The sequence below is a fragment of the Dendropsophus ebraccatus genome, chromosome 7 (assembly GCF_027789765.1).
Source record: "Dendropsophus ebraccatus isolate aDenEbr1 chromosome 7, aDenEbr1.pat, whole genome shotgun sequence".
NCBI lineage: Eukaryota > Metazoa > Chordata > Amphibia > Anura > Hylidae > Dendropsophus > Dendropsophus ebraccatus.
Window position 1 is genome coordinate 99,126,368 of NC_091460.1, and position 18,552 is coordinate 99,144,919.

General features: G+C 43.0%; 1 protein-coding gene across 1 annotated transcript in view; it reads right to left on the bottom strand.

Moving 5' to 3' along the window:
* Positions 1 to 12,175: 12,175 nt before the first annotated feature.
* The window catches only part of IFI30 (IFI30 lysosomal thiol reductase), a 32,594-nt gene continuing 26,217 nt past the window's right edge, over positions 12,176 to 18,552 (bottom strand). The window contains exon 7 of the mRNA XM_069976664.1: positions 12,176 to 12,327. Coding sequence (XP_069832765.1) covers positions 12,256 to 12,327 — 72 coding nt within the window. The 3' untranslated portion in view covers positions 12,176 to 12,255. The remainder of the gene's footprint in view (positions 12,328 to 18,552) is intronic.

An 18,552-nucleotide genomic window follows, 5' to 3' on the forward strand; every position in this document is an offset into this window, starting at 1 on the left:
AGAGGTTCTTGGATGAGAAGGGCAGCTCTCTGCCCTGTAATCTATAGGGCCATTAGGTGGAGGTTTTTTTTTTCTCCTTTTGGGGGGGGGGGCGGTTTTTTTTTTTTTGTTTGTTTTTTTTCCTTCTCTCTCCTCTCGCTCCTTGTCTTGCCTCTTCTCTGGCTACCTCTATTCTACTTCCCTCCTTTCCAAATCTTCACTTTGTTAATTATTTTACTCTGCCCTTTTTTTTTTTTCATGTATCGTTGCATTAGAACATTATGGGTTAATTATTCTAGGCCCAGTGAGGTGGATAGAGTGAGAAATGGGTAGGTTTAGTATGGTATCTTGGAATATAAGGGGATTGGCTGACAGAAGAAAGCGGGTCGCTATATTTGATGCCATTAATAGATACTTACCTGCGATAGTCTGTCTACAAGAAACACACCTGTCCAACGACTCCATACATTGGATCCAAAAGAGGTGGGCTCACGAAGCATATCACTCACTCTTCTCATCTTATTCCAGGGGGGTTTCCATACTTATCCATAGAGCCTTGGCAGTTAGAATATTAAAAATATGATAAGTGAAAAAGTGGAGTTGGTCTTAGCGGCAGTTTATTTCCCTCCACCCTTTACTCAGACTCTCTTTCTTGAAATTGATCATATTGTGAATTCAATGGCTGAGTGCCCTGTGATTTGGATCGGGGATTTTAATGCGGTGTTTGAAGATTCAAGGGATAGATTGAGGATGGAGGGTATAGATGTGATAGAACCCCAATCCCCTCTAAAAAGGATAGCCGATGAGTTGGGTTGGTGGGATATTTGGAGAGTAAAGATGGGCGATAAGCAGGATTATTCCTGCGTGAATAAAACTCAAAAAACTATGTCGAGAATTGACTTGGCATTTGGGAATGATAGGGCAATTGGTATTGTAAGTAAGATTGGGTTTGGAAAGAGAGGTTTCTCTGATCATACCCCTTTGGGTATGACCATAGAAACCGAGGAAAGGAGGGAGGTACAACCTATTAGGATTAATCCCATATGGTTACAGCACCTTGATATTGATTTGGAGAAGGAGACTGAAATTTTTTTTTTGGATAATAAGGGATCTGCTCCAATTAATTATGTTTGGGATGCATTCAAGGCCACGTTAAGAGGTTCTTTCCATCATAAAATTTCCTATAGAAAAAGGCAGGTAAAGCTGAGATTGGAAAAGCTCCATGAAGTTGTCCAGGAGAAAGAGATGAGATATAGAGAGTCACATTTGAGGGAGGATTGGGATGCATGGACGTTGGAGAGGGAGAGGTGGGAGCAGGAGAGGCTGAGTGATCTAGAATTCAAAAACCAGTTTCTCCAGGCAAAATATAGAGTGGAGGGGGAAGCCCCCGGAAAATATCTAGCGAGAATTATTCGTGTTCATTAAAGGAAGCGTGGGATTGTGGCAATTAAAGATGGTGAGGTGGTTAGTACATCCACAGACGCTATCCTAAAGGTTTTTGAGAGATATTATAGAGATCTTTATACCTCCGAGTGTACTTGTAGTAATGTTGAAATCGAGGCTTACTTGGAGAAGATACATATACCATCTATATCCCAGGAGGAGAGAGAGGCTTTAGAGGTTCCTTTTACTAAGGGCGAATGTCTGAAGGTGGTGGGGGAGATGTGTGACGGTAGGGCTTCGGGCTCTGATGGCATTCCTATAGAATTCTATAAACAGACTGGGGGTAGGCTAATTGAGGAACTCGTAGAGGTCTTTAATAACGCATATTTAGAGGATGTCCTTCCAGAGTCTATGAGAGAAGCTTCAATTGCTTTGATTCTTAAAGAGGGGAAGGATGCGATGAGCCCCGATTCTTACCGTCCCATCTCCCTGATCAATGCTGATGCCAAAATTTTGGCGAAATTATTGTCCAACCGGCTCCTGACGGTAGTTGATAAGCTGATCCATAAAGATCAGTCCGGTTTTATGGCTGCTAGGGGGGTGTATTACAATATTCGGAGGACATTTGTTAATATACAAGAGTCTGGTAATACCCCAGGGGGCAAGGCGATTATTGCTCTTGACGCCACCAAGGCATTCGACCGCATTGAGTGGGAATTTCTTTGGATAGTACTTAAGAGAATGGGTTTTGGTGCTACTTTTATACGATGGATTCAGTTGTTGTATAATAAACCGTCTGCTACGGTATTGGTTAATTCTTGCTTATCAGCTTCTTTTATGTTAACTAGGGGTACACGGCAAGGTTGTCCCCTTTCGCCTTTATTGTTCGATATTGCCTTGGAGCCCCTTGCTATTGGCCTGAGAAATTTTGCTGGTGTTGAGGGCTTTAAATATGGCGATAAAGAAGAGAAGACGTCTATGTTTGCGGACGACATGCTACTTTTTCTCTCCAACGTCCATTCTTCCCTAGGATTACTTATTGAGTTTATTAATAATTTTGGTCTATACTCGGGATTCTCTATCAATTGTCAAAAATCTTCTATCTTGTTTCTTTCTGAGGGAGATAGAGCAGACTGTGGTCAGCTGAGTGCTGTTCCTTTTGGGGGGACTTTTAAATATCTCGGTATTGAGATCTCTTCCGATTTAAAGTCATATCTAGATAACAACTTGTTGCCTATAATTGATGACATATATAGGAAAATTAAGGTCTGGAATAAGCTCCCTGTGGGGATGGCGGCCAGGGTTGGTATAGTGAAGATGGTGATATTGCCCAAAATTCTATATGTGCTCTATAATTCTCCTGTATGGATAAGTAGACGTTATTTTAAAATAATTACTAAAATGTGTAATGCTTTAATTTGGAAGAACAAGATGGTAAGAATAAAATATGCAACCCTCACATGCGGGAGGAAAGGAGGAGGATTGAGATGGCCCGAGTTTGAGAGATATTTCTTGGCAGCACAAATGTCCTATATAAATAGGTGGAAGGACTTTCGACTTTTTGGTTATACCGCACGTTTTATTTGATGAGAAAGTCACAAGAGTAAGGAAGGGTCTTATAGGCAGAATTTATAAAAAGATATCACAGTATGACAAAGTCGTTAGCGACACTACATTTAAAGATAAGTGGGAATTTGATATTGGGTCGGATGTTGATTGGGATTATGTGTTTGAATCTGTTTGGTACACTAGCTTAAGTTCTAGCCATAGAATATCTCAATTATTTATTATTTATAGGGTGCACTATACACCGGTGAAATTATTTAGAATGAAATTAGTTCAGTCGAATAAATGTAATAGATGTAAGAACGAGGGGGGAGATCTAATTCATCTTCTTTGGCGATGTCCCAAACTCCATCGGTATTGGGGGGATATTATACAACATATAACTAAAGTAACTGGAATGAAAATATGTGAGAATACTAAACAGTGTCTCCTGGGAGATCTTTCAGATGTGGCTTGCTCGTCATCTAAAAAAAGAGTCATACATAAGGCCTTGTTTGCTGCCAGGAACTGTATTTTAAAGAAATGGAAAATACCCCGTGAACCAACTTTTGGGGATTGGAAAAAGGAAATGAGTTATGTTATTATGATGGATCAGTACGAGTCAAAGAAGAGAGGGGAATCTTAGAGGTTCAATGAATTATGGGGGAGGTGGTTGGATTGGGAAGCATGAGAAGTACTAGTTAGTAGGTTCAGGTGTATGTAGGAGGGGAGGAGGCGAGGAGTGAGAGATTTGTTTGTTTGTTTTTTGTTTTTTTTTTCGGGGGGGGGGGAGTCAATGGGATGGGGGGGAGTTGCATTGTTATTTAAATGTATATTATACGTGGAGAGTATTTACGTGATTTATTTTTTTTTTTTTTACTTTCTGAGTAGCGGAGTGTTTTTTTTTTTTTTTTTGTTTAAACTTTGTGATCTGTGGGCCGATTGGAGGGACCCCTATCCTAGAGGAGTTAGATGTGAAGTTAGGAGTTAATATAGTCACTTGGGATTTATTAAACGGGAGATGTGTTGAGGGGCTTATCGCGTGGCGTCGATGGGGTGATATCGGACTGGTTTTTTTATTTTAATTTTATTTTAGGAGTATCTCTTAAGGCTGTAAGTCCCTTTATAGGGGACGGAAGTTGGTGGACTGCTCGTGTATTGAGTTATCTGTTTAGATACACATGCTCACTGTTTATTAGGAGACCAGGGGAGTAATAATGGGACAAGGGGTATTGAGATAGATTCTGAGTGCTATGTGAAATCCTGGTCTCTATGGATGTGTCCGGCAGATGAGCTGTGTGGTAGTTATAGATTGACAATAGCGACTCACTTTAGTTGAGTCATGAGTCCTAATGAATTTAAGGAAATAGAAATAAAAAGCATGAAATATGTATCTCTTCCTGGTTGATAGTCGTATCAGGTTTGGCTGGTCGGATGTCGCCTTCTTGGGGTTCAGTGAGGTCCCTCAGCTTGATCCCGTAAATACGGTTGCAGATTAACCCTATAATAAGGTATCTAGGATGTTTTGTTGATTGGGACGGGGTTTACTCACATCGGCCCATAGTACGGTTATTTGTAACTTATGTGGTGATTTGGTTACGTCATCTTGAATGTTGTTATTTATGAAGCCCGGCCCTCAGTTTCGCTTGATGGGGATTCGATATTCCTTTGAAGGACTGATGGATTGAATTAATCTTAATATGGTGATTCTCTCTTTGTATAATGATTTCTTTTCTTATTGGATTCTTAATTATTTAGGTTTTTTTTACATAAAAATTTATAAATAAAGATTATATAAAAAAAAAAAAAAAAAAAAGCAATGCAAGTTATTCCCGAGAGAGGTCTAATTTTAAACATGAAAAGGTCCTATCTGACAGACCAACAAGGCATGTACCTGTATTGACATAAAACACACGGCAACAGGAAGGTGCAAATCCTCGTAGCTTCAATAATTGAAGCGACTCTGTACCCACAATCTGACCCCCCCCCCCAAACCAATTGTACCTTCGGATAGCTACTTTCCTGCGGTTTGTTCGGCAGGTGATGCAGCTATTGTCCTAAAAAAATACTTTTAATCTTGCAGCCCTGTGCCAAACGGCTGTGGCTTAGAGTGACTATGCATTAGGCTGGCACAACCTCTCTGTCCCTCCTCCCCGTCCTCCTCATTAGGAATGCCCTAGGCAGATTTTCTCCTATTCATCAACTGTGAGAACACGGCCCATGGGCTGGATCATTAAGGCACCTGTCGATAAATTGGAGCAAGTCGTTCGTTATGCCTTTGGACAGAGACCTAGGGGACGGCTTCTGTAACCTGAAAGTTTGTAGGATGGGCGAGGGTCTTGAATATTTGGGGGTAATGGCGGCAGTAGATCCCTCTTCATATTTAAAGCAGAATATTAAGCCTCTGGTGGACAGAATAGAGAAGAAGGTGGTGGTGTGGTCAAGTCTCCCTATATCAATGTCGGCGAGGATGGCTCTTATCAAGATGGTCCTTCTCCCCCAGATAAACTTCTTCCTGGCTGCCTCACCAATTTGGATACCAACTAAGTGGTTCAGGAGGATAGAGGTATTACTTAATAGATTGATATGGGGTAGAAAGAGGGTGAGGCTTCGGTATGGTCGGTTCTGCCCAAGGATGGATAGGGGCGGCTTTGCTCTCCCGGACTTCTCTTTATACTTTCTGGCTTTTCAATTTGCTTATATTATTACACATAAGGAGTCAAGTTGGGTTTTTTCAAATCGTATGAAATATAGGGATAGGGGGATCTTTGAGAGGCTAGAATCAGGTGGTGTACAGGGTTTTTCAAAGGGTATAGATTTTTTCGGCACATTAACACACAAAATTTGCCAGGAAATTAAGAAGGTTTGTAAGATTAGAGGGAGTTTGGCATGCACTGAGCTATGGAATAATATCAATTTCCCAGAATTTGAGGAATTATCCAACCAGAAGTTCTGGAAGGAGTTTAGACATAGCAAAGTACAGTTTTTTTTTGAGGAAGGTCTTCTCAGGAAATGGGAAGATCTCTTTAAAGGGTATGAAGATACCTGGCAAAATAGATTTAGTTATGCACAATTAAAACACGCAGCTAATAGAACACGTAATAAAGAGAGTTTTTTTATTTTTTGTAATGAAGGAATGGAAAAAGTTATGGCTTTGATAAAAGGGAAGGGGCTTCCCTCACGGGTGTACACAATATTACTGAAAGAAAGATATGAACTGGGGGTGCCTGCGCTTAAGGCTAAATGGGAGAAGGTGTGTGGATCATTTTCTGAATCTAGATGGATGGGTATGCTTAAAAGTGTGAATAGAGTATCACAGAATTCTGAGCACAAACTTATACATTTTAAAATATTGCACAGAGTTCATTATGCACCATTGTTTTTGCACAAGGTGGGAGTCCGGGAGAGCTCAAGCTGCGATAGATGTGGAGAGATGGAGGCAGACCTGACCCATATGTTCTGGCTATGTTCTAAGGTTAAAGAATACTGGATAGGAGTAATGGGAGTCTTGGATAATAAAGGTATCTTCAAAGGACAACTCACATTGGAGGTAGCAGTGTTGGGGGAAGAACCGGAATTAACCCCTAGACGACCCTGGACGTAGGGTTACGTCATGGAAGTCTGTCCCCAGACGACCCATGACGTAACCTTACGTCCTGGGTGTTTCTCCCGCTATGAAGCGTGCTCCGGAGCGGAGCGCGCTTCATAGCAGGTGGGGGCCGGCTGCAAACAGCAGCCGGGACCTCACCGGTAATGACACGCTGCAGCGATCACGCTGCCGCGTGTCATTAACCCCTTAAACGCCGCAGCGTTTAAGTGTAAGTGACAGGGGGAGTCCCCTGTCACTTACCGATCGGGACCCCCGCAGTTTGACTGCGGGGGTCCCGATCGTTGAAACGGACTGCCGGAGGTCTCTTACCTGCCTCCGTGCGGTCTGATCGGCGATCTGCTACACTGAGCCTGCACAGGCAGGCTCAATGAGCAGATCGCCGATAACACTGATCAATGCTATGCCTATGGCATAGCAATCATCAGTGTAGAAATCACACAAGTGTATGTAAAAGTCCCCCAAAGGGACTTCAAAAGTGTAAAAAAAAAAAAAGTTAAAAACACTAACACACAACCCCAAAGCCCCTCCCCCAATAAAAGTCTAAATCACCCCCCTTTCCCATTATATAAATAAAACATATAAAAATAAATAAATAGATAAACATATAATATACCGTAGCGTGTGTAATTGTCCGATCTATTAAAATATAACAAGTGTCATTGTGATCGGTAAACGGCGTACACGAAAAGAGGGGAAAAAGTGCGCAGATTACCGATTTTGTTACATTATATATTTAAAAAAAATCAATAAAAAGTGATCAAAACGTCCGATCTTCACAAATATGGTATTAATAAAAACTAGAGATCATGGCGGAAAAAATGACACCCCATACAGCCCCGTAGGTGAAAAAATAAAACCGTTATAAGCGTCACAATAGGCCCATTTTATTAATATTTAATTGGCAAAAAAAAGGATTTCATAAAAAAATACATATATAACATTAGAGAATCTGTGTAACCTGCATATGGTTGTGTTCGGACTGACCTATAGAATAATAGTGTCATGTCGCTGTTACCATATAGTGCATTACGTAGACACAGGAACCCCCCAAACGTTACCATATTGCATTCTTATTTACGATTTTACCTATTTATATCTTCATAAATAATATATTTGGAATTCCATCATACATGTTATGGTAAAATGAATGACGCCATTACAAAGTACAACTATTCCTGTAAAAAACAAGCACTTACATGGCTTGTAGATAGAAAACTGAGAGTGCTAGAGCTCTTAGAAGGGGAGGAGGGGAAAACGAAAACACTAAGATCAAAATTTGCGCGGTCCACTGGGTCATTTTGGGCCTGGTCCTCAAAGGGTTAAGGACAGAGGGAATTTTGTTGGTTAGGTTACTGTTTCTAGCAAGATTGGTAATATTGAGAAACTGGATAGGGAAGACTGGACCTTTAATAGAGGAGTGGATAAATCAAGTGAATGTGATTAAAAGATATGACTGGTTGGCAGCAAAGGGTGTTAGGAGCAGAGAGGAAAAGTTTAAGAGGATTTGGGGGAGGTGGTGAATATTTTATATAATCAGGCTAATTTATCCATTTTTATGTATTTATTTATGTATTTATTTATTTTTTTTTCTTTCGTCTCCTGTCTTGGGGCTGGTAGGGGTGGGGGGTTATGGGGGGGGGGTTTCTTTCTTTACGATATTATAATTATTTTTGATTGATGTATTGGGGGAAATAAGATTTGTATATGTATATGTGTGTGATTGTCCTGATTGATGGGACGAAAGCTATGTGGTTTGTAATGTGAATTTTTTAAGTCAAATAAACTCTTTGGAATTAAAAAGAAAAAAAAAAAAAAAAAAAGGCACCTGTGCAGTGTTCACTGCAGAGGAATAGGAAATATCCTGCCAGTGGAATTCCTAATGATAAAGAGGGTGGGGAGGAGGGACAGAGGGGTGGTGCAAGGTTAGGGCACGGACACTCTAGGCCACGGCTGTTTTACACAGGGCTGCAAGTTTAAATGTTTTTTTAGAACAATAACTGCATCACCTGCCAATCGGACCCCAGGACAGATCGCGGAGTAAAAGCAGCTCTCCGAAGGTACAAGTGGTTTGGGGGGGACTGATTGTGATTGTACAGAGTCGCTTTAATGGGGTTATCCAGCGCTAGTAAAACATGGCCACTTTTGCCCCACTCTTGTCTCTCTTGTGGGTGGGGTTTAAAACTCAGTTCCATTGAGGTAAATGCAGCTTAATTGCAAACCGCACCTGAACTGGAGACAAAAGTGGGCATGTTTTTCTAGCGCAGGATAACCCCTTTAAATATGAGCAACAAAGAACACCATTCTCATGCACCATAAAGACAGAAAAGGAAAGTAAGAAAGAAAACATCTCAAAAACACATGCAAGGGGAAACACAAGGAAAAGGGACGCTACTTAAAGGGGTTATCCAGCGCTGCAAAAACATAGCCACTTTCTTCCAGAGACAGCCCCTCTCTTGTCTCCAGCTTGGGCGGGGTTTTGCTGCTCAGTTCTATTGAAGTGAATGGAGTTTAATTGCAGACCGCACCTGAACTGGAGACAAGAGTCGTGTTGTCGCTGAAAGAAAGTGGGCAAGTTTTTGTAGCACTGGATAACCCCTTTAACTATTCCTCCTCCTCCTATAAATAAGATACCTGATTCTCTTCCCAAGAAACAAGTCGCACTCCAGTGTCGGTGGCGTATCCATCTCCGAATCACAAGGCAATCAGTGGACCAGGAAAATCTTAATTGTTTGACATGGTCAGAGTAGCAAACTCAGGGAAGCCCATGAATTGGCGCCACGGGAACCAAATTTCAGAGCACTTTTCCGACCGTTCCTCAGCTATGAGATCATCCATCCTACCCAATTCTCTGACCTCTGCTACCCATTCTGCCAATGTGGGAACAGACTGACTCTTCCAGTGACAGAGAATGATCATACGAACTGCAGTGATCAGATGTCTCAGTATTCCTTTTTTCAACTTTAGATATATACCCCAGCAGTAAAGATAACAGGGCAACTAGTGGGGTATGTGGTACTTTTTTGCCTGCAAAAGTCTCGTAGATCCTGAAGACCTTTACCCATATTGGCTGTATATTTGGGCAGGCCCAACAAATATGCAATAGGTCCCCTTTCCCTGTCAAATATCTCCAACATCTGTCTGAGGATTGCGGAAACATGGCGTGAAGTCTGGTTGGTACATAATACCATCTAGAGAGAATCTTAAAGTTCTTTTCTTTTGGCGCCATGGACAGACGTGTCAATTCACTTGCCTTTAAAGAGGATGTACCACCAGGAGACAGCACCTCTCTTGTCTCCAGTGTGGGTGCAGGTTACATTGAAGTGAATGGAGCTTAATTGGAAACCACACCTGAGTGGTGCTGTCTCTGGGAGAAAGTGGCCATGTTTTTCTTATGGTGTGTTTACACAGAGAGATTTATCTGACAGATTTTTGAAGCCAAAGCCAGGAACAGACTATAAACAGGGAACATGTCGTAAATAGAGATGAGCGAATCGGGTTCAAGTCGATCCGAACCCGAACGTACGGTATTTGATTAGCTGGGGCTGCTGAACTTGGATAAAGCTCTAAGGTTGTCTGGAAAACATGGATACAGCCAATGACTATATCCATGTTTTCCACATAGCCTTAGGGCTTTATCCAACTTCAGCAGCCACCGCTAATCAAGTGCCGAAAGATCGGGTTCGGATCGACTCGAGCATGCTCGAGGTTCGCTCATCTCTAGTCGTAGGACTAGCTTTCTAGTCGAAAGACTGGCTTAAAAAATCTGTCAGGTAAATCTCTGTGTAAACGTACCATAAGGCCTTATTCACATGTTCCGTAATTGTGTCTGAAATTGTGGATCTGCAATTATGTACTTGAGTTATTACCCATTGATTTCTAAAGGGCTGTTCACACCATCAGAAGCTTACGCATTCTGAATGAGGTGGGGGACAGCTGTAGACACTTACAGGCGGAGTGGGTAGTTCCTGTTGGGCTGCGATGGTTCAGGAGTACAGAGAGAAAGATAATAAATCTGGGCCTATGGCTGACCTCTATATCACTATGGCTATGTTCACGCAACGTCTTTTCAGTTCCGTTTAAAATGACGTCCGTTATTTTGAGTCTAAAATAACACGTCATTTAGCTGTCTAGCCTTCCCTTAGTGCATTGACGGCTGTTTGTACATTTTACTAGTTTGGGGTTACTAATTGCCCTTTGGGTGCGGCTTAATTGAAAAGTCCATTGAATTTAACAGTAAAAATGGAGAAAGAACGGTGACAAAAGGAAAACTGTGTGTGAACAAGTAATAAAAAACGTCCACGTCCAAAAATATTTGTCATGATCATTATTTTTGCGCAGATATCGTCCATTATTCAATACATTGTGTGCATTGGACTTCCGTCTTTCCCTTGACTTCAATGCATTGCATTGCAGTCAGTTAAATTGCGGCAAAAACTTACGTTTTTTTAAATTGTAAAAGCTGATGCCTTTTCTCTATTTTTGACGTGTAAACATAACTTATGTCTGACCTCCATATCACAGGTATCTGGCATTAACAGTTTTTCTTTGTGTATGGTGAATATAAGAATCATATAAGATTGTCAGCATTAAAAGTGACTCTGTACCCACAATCTGACCCCCCCAAACCACTTGTACCTTCGCATAGCTGCTTTTAATCCAAGATCTGTCCTGGGGTCCGTTTGGCAGGTGATGCAGTTATTGTTTTAAAAACAAATTTTAAACTTGCAGCCCTGTGTCTAACGGCCGGGGCTTACATTAGTATATGCATTAGGCTGGTACAACCTCTCCTTCCCTCCTCCCCACTCTCCTCATGATTAGGAATGCTCCAGGCAGATTGCTTCCTATTCCCCAGCTTTGTGCATAATGAACATGGGCTGGATCGTTAAGACACCTGTGCAAAGCTGAAACAGCAGTAAATGTTCCTGGATCATTCCTAATGCTGAGGAGGGTGGGGAGGAGGGAAGGAGAGGTGTGCCAGCCTAATGCATATACAAATGTAAGCCCCGGCCGTTAGACACAGGGCTGCAAGTTTAAAAGTGGTTTTTAAAACAATAACTGCATCCTCTGCCGAACGGACCCCAGGACAGATCATGGATTAAAAGCAGCTATCCGAAGGTACAAGTGGTTTGGGGGGTCAGATTGTGGGTACAGAGTCGCTTTAAAACACCACTTGATTTATTTAGTTTAGTTTTGAGTTGTTCAGGACATGGAGGCTGGAGACTGGCTGCGTCCACTGCACACAGGAGAATACGCTTTATATCTTTCCTCATTCCCTCAGAAGTCGCCACAGGATCATGTAGGACATTAGGAAGAAGCTGCTGAGCCAGATCTACTGTACACCAGTGTGATAAATAACTCCCCTGGTGTCTGACTGGCCATTTATGAAGGAGCTGGTGTTGGAGTCTGAGTCGGAGCTGCGGCTTACCTTCTCCACAGCCCTGTGAAGTGGACAAACTGCTTAGGTCTTTTGTTAACCATGGACCACAGTTTGTCTGTATGTATAACATTGATTTAAACATAGAAAACGTTAAGAAAAATAAAGAGAATATACTGCTTGGAATCACAGCCCGTTTCTTAAAAAAAAAAAAAAAGTGACAGTTACCCTTAACGTTACCTTTTGTCTCTCTTGTCATGTTGGAGACATTGATAAAATGCAACTAAGTTTGTAAAAATCTTTATTAGGCATATACTTTCATGTTTTAACATTCACTTCTGGAGGAGTTTGTGTAGTAGTTCAGTCAGTTTAAGCAGACGGAATCCCGCTTCATTGGAGTCACTGCTTTCCCAGAACAAGCATCTGGTTTGGGCCCCTGGTTTCCAAAGACAAACACAGTAACAAGATGTATAATAAATATGGTGACGATGATGATATGAACAGCATATATACAGGTAAACATATGAGAAAGAAGAAAGGAAGAGAAAGCAAGATAAAATCTGAAGCAGAGAGGAGGCTAGACTACTAGGAAATGAGTGCAATATACATAGAAATCATCTACAAGCAGTGTTCACACATAGTATTTAAGTCTTTTTTTCAACCAAAACAAAGAGCGAAATGAAAACACAGAAACTGTGCAAATCTTTCAATTATAACTCTGCCCTGTCAGTACCACTCCTGGTGGAGACTTACAGAACTACTATGTGTAATCATACCCAGAATGTGATAGACAATCAAATATGGAGTGCAGTGATAGTAAATTGTGTTTTCCTTGCATTTATTTTAAAGCGACTCTGTACCCACAATCTGTCCCCCCCCCAAACCACTTGTACCTTTAGATAGCTGCTTTTATTCCAAGATCTGTCCTGGGGTCCGTTCGGCAGGGGATGCAGTTATTGTCATAAAAACAACTTTTAATCCTACAGCCCTGTGTCTAACGGCCGGGACTTACATCTGTATATGCATTAGGCTGGCACCACCTCTCTGTCCTTCTTCCCCACCCTCCTCAGCATTAGGAATAATCCAGGAACATTTACTGCTGTTTGAGCTTTGCACAGGTGTATTAACAATCCAGCCCATGTGCCAGGCTGCCACAGGTGGGGAATAGGAAGCAATCTGCCTAAGGCATTCCTAATGGTGGGGAGGAAGGACAGAGAGGGTGTGCCAGCCTAATGCATATACAAATGTAAGCCCTGGCCGTTAGACACAGCACTGAAGGATTAAAAGTTGTTTTTATGACAATAACTGCATCACCTGCCGAACAGACCCCAGGACAGATCTTGGATTAAAAGTAGCTATCCAAAGGTACAAGTGGTTTGGGGGGGACAGATTGTGGGCACAGAGTCGCTTTAAGGGAAACTAACAGTAGGTTAGAAGACTCCAGCTTGCTTTTATGTTCCCATACGGCACGGGACACTGAGAGTAAAGGTAATATCTTTAACTTAATCATTCATCATTTTTCATTAAATCCTGCATTTTTTTAAAAACTGTAAATGAGATGGTTTGGTGCACTGGGGGCGGCACTACTGATCCACCCCACTCACCACCTGCCTCATGAATATTGGGGTGGCACAATGCAGTGCCGGTACTCCAGGCTCCCATCACGGCAGAGTGCTGAATGAATATTAGGAACATTAGGAGGGGTGGCCTGTTACAGTATCATTGCACTGGGGGCTGTAGGCAATATTGTATTAACCCCTTAACGACATCGGGCGTGAACTTACGCCCTCACGCCCTGGTACTTGGCGCATCAGGGCGTAAATTTACGCCCGATGTTTCCCCGATCGCTGCGTGTTCGCACACAGCGGTCGGGGAAGATGGCCTGCTATAAATCATAGCAGGCCATCTTAGCTTCTCGGCACGGGGGGTGCTTACGATCGCCGCTATAGGCTGATCAATTCAGATCAGCCAATAGCGGCGATCGGAACCTTTCCGGGTCATCGGTGACCCGATGACCCGGAATAAAATGGCGGTCGGTGCTGTCCGAGGTCCTGATCGGCGTCTTCCGGGTTCGCGGCGTCCTCCGTCATTCCGTTCGGTCTTCGGGTCTTTCCGGCGGTCCCCGTCGTCTTCTTTCGGCTATTTTCGGCTCCAGCCTCGTCATTTTCCGGATTTTGCGCTCTGCTGCCCTCTAGCGGCTGATATGTGTAATACACGTATCAGCCACTATAGGGATGTTCAGAATATAGAAAAAGTTTTTTTTTTTTCCAAATTTTTTTTTTTTCTATTTTCCGCACCCTATCGCCGCTGAGTGTTGATCAGCATCGCACGAAAGTGCGCTGCTAATCAGCAACTCCTCCTTTTTGGCGTAGGGTGGTTTTTTTCTATATTCTACTGCCACGGTCTGCTGTTAAGTGCCGCACATAAGTGCGGCATTTATCAGCAACTCCTTTGTTGGCGTAGGTTTTTTTTTTATACTTACTGTAAAAAAAACACGTAAAAAACACTACATTACACCACACTACATTGAATAAAGTTTGACACTACACCACTACATACCCCATATACCAATCCCCGTATAAAGATGGCCCCCAGGGTGTTTTCGGCGTCAGAGGGATACGTTATTATTGCCTCCGACACCGAAACAGCCAGTGAGGATGAATGGGGGGGATCCTTCTTTCCTCCATTCATCCTCATCATCCTGTGACGTGTCTGGGGGTAGCGTAGCGTACGCTGCCCCCCAGACACGTCTTTTCCGCCAGTACCATCCCAATAAGAGATCACGGTATGGCGTGAAATTCTCCAAACTCTGTGAGAGTACCTCAGGGTACTCTTACAGATTTAGGGTACGTGCACACTGCGGAATAGCGAAGGATAACCCTTCGTGCATTCCGCAGCTGGCACCCGCCGGCGGACTGATGCGGGCGCATGTCTCTACCCGTGTCATAGACTCCATTCTATGCACAGGCGGATTCCGTCGTCCATCCAAAGAATGAATACGTTGGACGGAGAGCGGAATCCGCCCGTGCATAGAATGGAGTCTATGACACGTGTGGAGACGTGCGCCTGCATCAGTCAGCCGGCGGGTGCCAACTGCGGAATGCACGAAGGGTTATCTGTCGCGATTCCGCAGTGTGCACGTACCCTTAGAGTGTATGAAGGAAGGGACACCCGAATCCAGCCCCCAGATGCCCCCCCCCCCCCCCCCCCATCCTCGGAACAAGTGGGAAGATCGTCCGGTAACTGATCTTCCGACTGCTGGATAAAGGTTACCACCTGTACGGGGATAACTTTTATACCAGCACCCCCTCTTCCGGTCCCTCGCTACCCTGTAGCTTGCGGCACGATCCGAACATATCAGAAGTAGTAATAGAGCCCTAATATTTAGCAGCCATGGAGCGGACACAGCGCTTCTGGATATGAAGGACCCCGTATCGCACCAGGAGAACATTTTCCAGGTGACGTCCCGCACACTGGAGAAAGGGAGACCCCAGAAGAAGTGCAGAGTGTGGCGTAACAGGGGGATCAGGAAGGACACCATTTTCCAGTGTGACACCTGTCCTGATCACCCCGGCCTCTGCATACTGGATCGCTCCAAGGCGCACTACACGTCACTGGGGTTCTACATTATCTAAATTCTGTCCCTTATTCCTATTTCAGGGGTCACGTTGATCCAGGGATTATTCTGATCGCCATTATGGAGTCGGGAAGGAATTTTTCCCCTGTGATGAGGCTACTGTCGTCTGCCTCACAAGGGTTTTTTGCCTTCCTCTGGATCAACACAGATTGAGTTTGATGGACACCTGTCATTTCCAACCTTATAAACTAATAATTGGCCTAATACCCCCAAATAAATTAGAATTGTCCCTTTTCCCCAGCTAAGTAGGTATGGCTGCCATTCCCATTAGAGGATGCCATGATGCAATTACAAAGCCTCTGTGCGGCCAGGACAGTAGAAACCCCCCACAAGTGACCCCATTCTGGAAACTACACCCCATAAGGAATCTAACAAGGGGGGCAGCGGGGATATGGCCCCCTGGTGACGGCCACATTTGGGACGTGAAAATGAAAAAAATGGTATTTTTTATTTTCTCGGCACATGTTCTACGTAAGTGACTGTCACCAGTGGGGTCCATATCCTCACTGCACCCCTTGTTAGATTCCTTATGGGGTGTAGTTTCCAGAATTGGGTCACTTGTCGGGGGTTTCTACTGTCCTGGCAGCACAGGAGCTTTGTAATTGTGACATGGCCTCCATCCTCCATTCCAGCCTCTAAATGGCGCTCTGTCCCTTTGGTGGCTTGCCCTGTGCCCATATGGCACATTATGCCCACATATGGGGTATTTTCGTACTCAGGGGAAACTACCCTACACGTTTTGTGTTCATTTTCTTTTTTAACCCCTTGTGGAAATGGAAAAAATCAAGGCTAGACCAACATTTAGTGTAATTTTTGTAAAGTTTTTACTCTAAATCATTAATCTTGTCATGATTTTTTCATTTTCACAAGGGGCTAAAAGATAAAAAAAACAATAAATGTGTAGAGCAATTTCCCCTGAGTACGGAAATACCCCACATGTGGACATAAAGCGCCATGCGGGTGCAGGGTAAGCGTCCGAAGGGAAGGAGCGCCATTTCGTTTTTGAAGGCTGGATTTGAATGGAATGGATTTCGAGGGGCCATGTTGCATTTAAAAGGCCTCTGTGTTGCCAAGACAGTTGAAACCCCCCACAAGTGACCCCATTATGGAAACTACACCCCTCAAGGAATGTAACAAGGGGTGTAGTGAGCATATGGACCCCACTGGTGACGGGCACAAATGTGGAACAATGTGGCGTGAAAATGAAATATTACATTTTTTACACTATAATGTTGGTTTAGCCTTGAATTTATCATTTTCACAAGGGGTTAAAAGAGAAAAAAACACACTATGTGTAGAGCAATTTCCCCCGAGTCCGTAAATACCCCACATGTGGACATAAAGCGCCATGTGGGCGCAGGGCAAGCCTCCCAAGGGAAGGAGCGCCATTTGGATTTTGGAGGTTGGATTTGGCTAGAATGGATGATGAACGCCATGTCGCATTTACAGAGCCCTCGTGCTGCCAAAACACTGGAAACCCCCCACAAGTGACCCCATTCTGGAAACTGCACCCCTCAAGGAATCTAACAAGGGGTGCAGTGAGGATATGGACCCCTTGATGACGGGCACATTTGTGCCATGAAAGTGAAAAAATTTTATTTTTTACTTTTACGTCACATTGTTCCACATTTGTGCCCGTCACCAGTGGGGTCCATATGCTCACTGAACCCCTTGTTAGATTCCTTGAGGGGTGTAGTTTCCAGAATGGGGTCACTTGTGGGGGGTTTCCAGTGTCTTGGCAGCACGAGGGCTCTGTAAATGGCCCTTGAAATCCTTTCCAGTGAAATTCAGCTTCCAAAAGCCAATTGGCGCTCCTTCCCTTTGGAGGCTCGTCCTGCGCCCCCTTGGCACTTTATCGCCACATGTGGGGTATTTCCGTACTCGGGAGAAACTGCGCTACACATTTTGTGTCTTTTTTTTCCTCTTATCCCTTTAAGAAAATGAAAAATTGAAGGCTAGAACAACATTTTAGTGTAAAAAATTAATTTTTCTTTTTTCACGCCATATTGTTCGGAAAATCTGTGAAGCACCTGTGGGGTCCAAATGCTCACTGCACCCCTTGTTACATTCCTTGAGGGGTGTAGTTTTCTAAATGGTGTCCCTTTAGGGGTGTTTTTTAGGTTTTGGCACCCCAGAGCCTCTGCCAACCTGAAGTGGTACAGTCAGAAATGACCAAATATAACGGAGGCGTTGGAATTCACTGGGCGCTCCTTTATATCTGAGACTTGTGGTTGCGTCAAATAGCGCAATAGGGCCACATATGGGGTATTTCTATAAACTGCAGAAACGGGGCAATAATTATTGGGGTGCATTTCTCTGGTAATAGGTTTATAATTATGAAAAATATTGGATTACAATAAAATCTCTGCACAGAAAACTAAAATTTTCAAATTTCTTACACACTTAGCTTTTATTTCTTTGACTCCCCTAAAGGGTTAAAACACTTTCTGGATATGCTTTTGCAGAGTGTGGGGGGTGCAGTTTCTGAAATGGGGTGCTTTGTGGGGCTTTCTAACATACAGGCCCCTCAAATACACTTCAAACCTGAACAGGTCCCTAAAAATATCTGATTTTGAAATTTTACTGAAAATTTGGAAATTTGCTGCTAATGTTTTAAGCTTCCTATCGTCTAAAAAAAATGAAAGATCGTTTAATAAATGCCGCCAACATAAAGTAGACATGTTGCTAATGCTATTTAATATATAATTTATGTGGTATAGCCAATTTCTGTATACGCAAAAAAGTTTCAAAGTTGGAAAAATGCAGTTTTTCACATTTTTTCACATTATTTGGGTTTTTTTCATAAAGATTCGTTATGAGTATCGACTCCAATTTACCAGAAATGTAAAGTACAATATGTCACGAGAAAACAATCTCAGAATCAGCCGGATAGGTAAAAGCATCCCGAAGTTATTAATGAATAAAGTGACACTGGTCATATTCATAAAATTTGTCTCTGTCATTAAGGCCATTTCAGGCTCTGTCCTTAAGGGGTTAATCTGATAGGAATAAGCCATCAGCGTG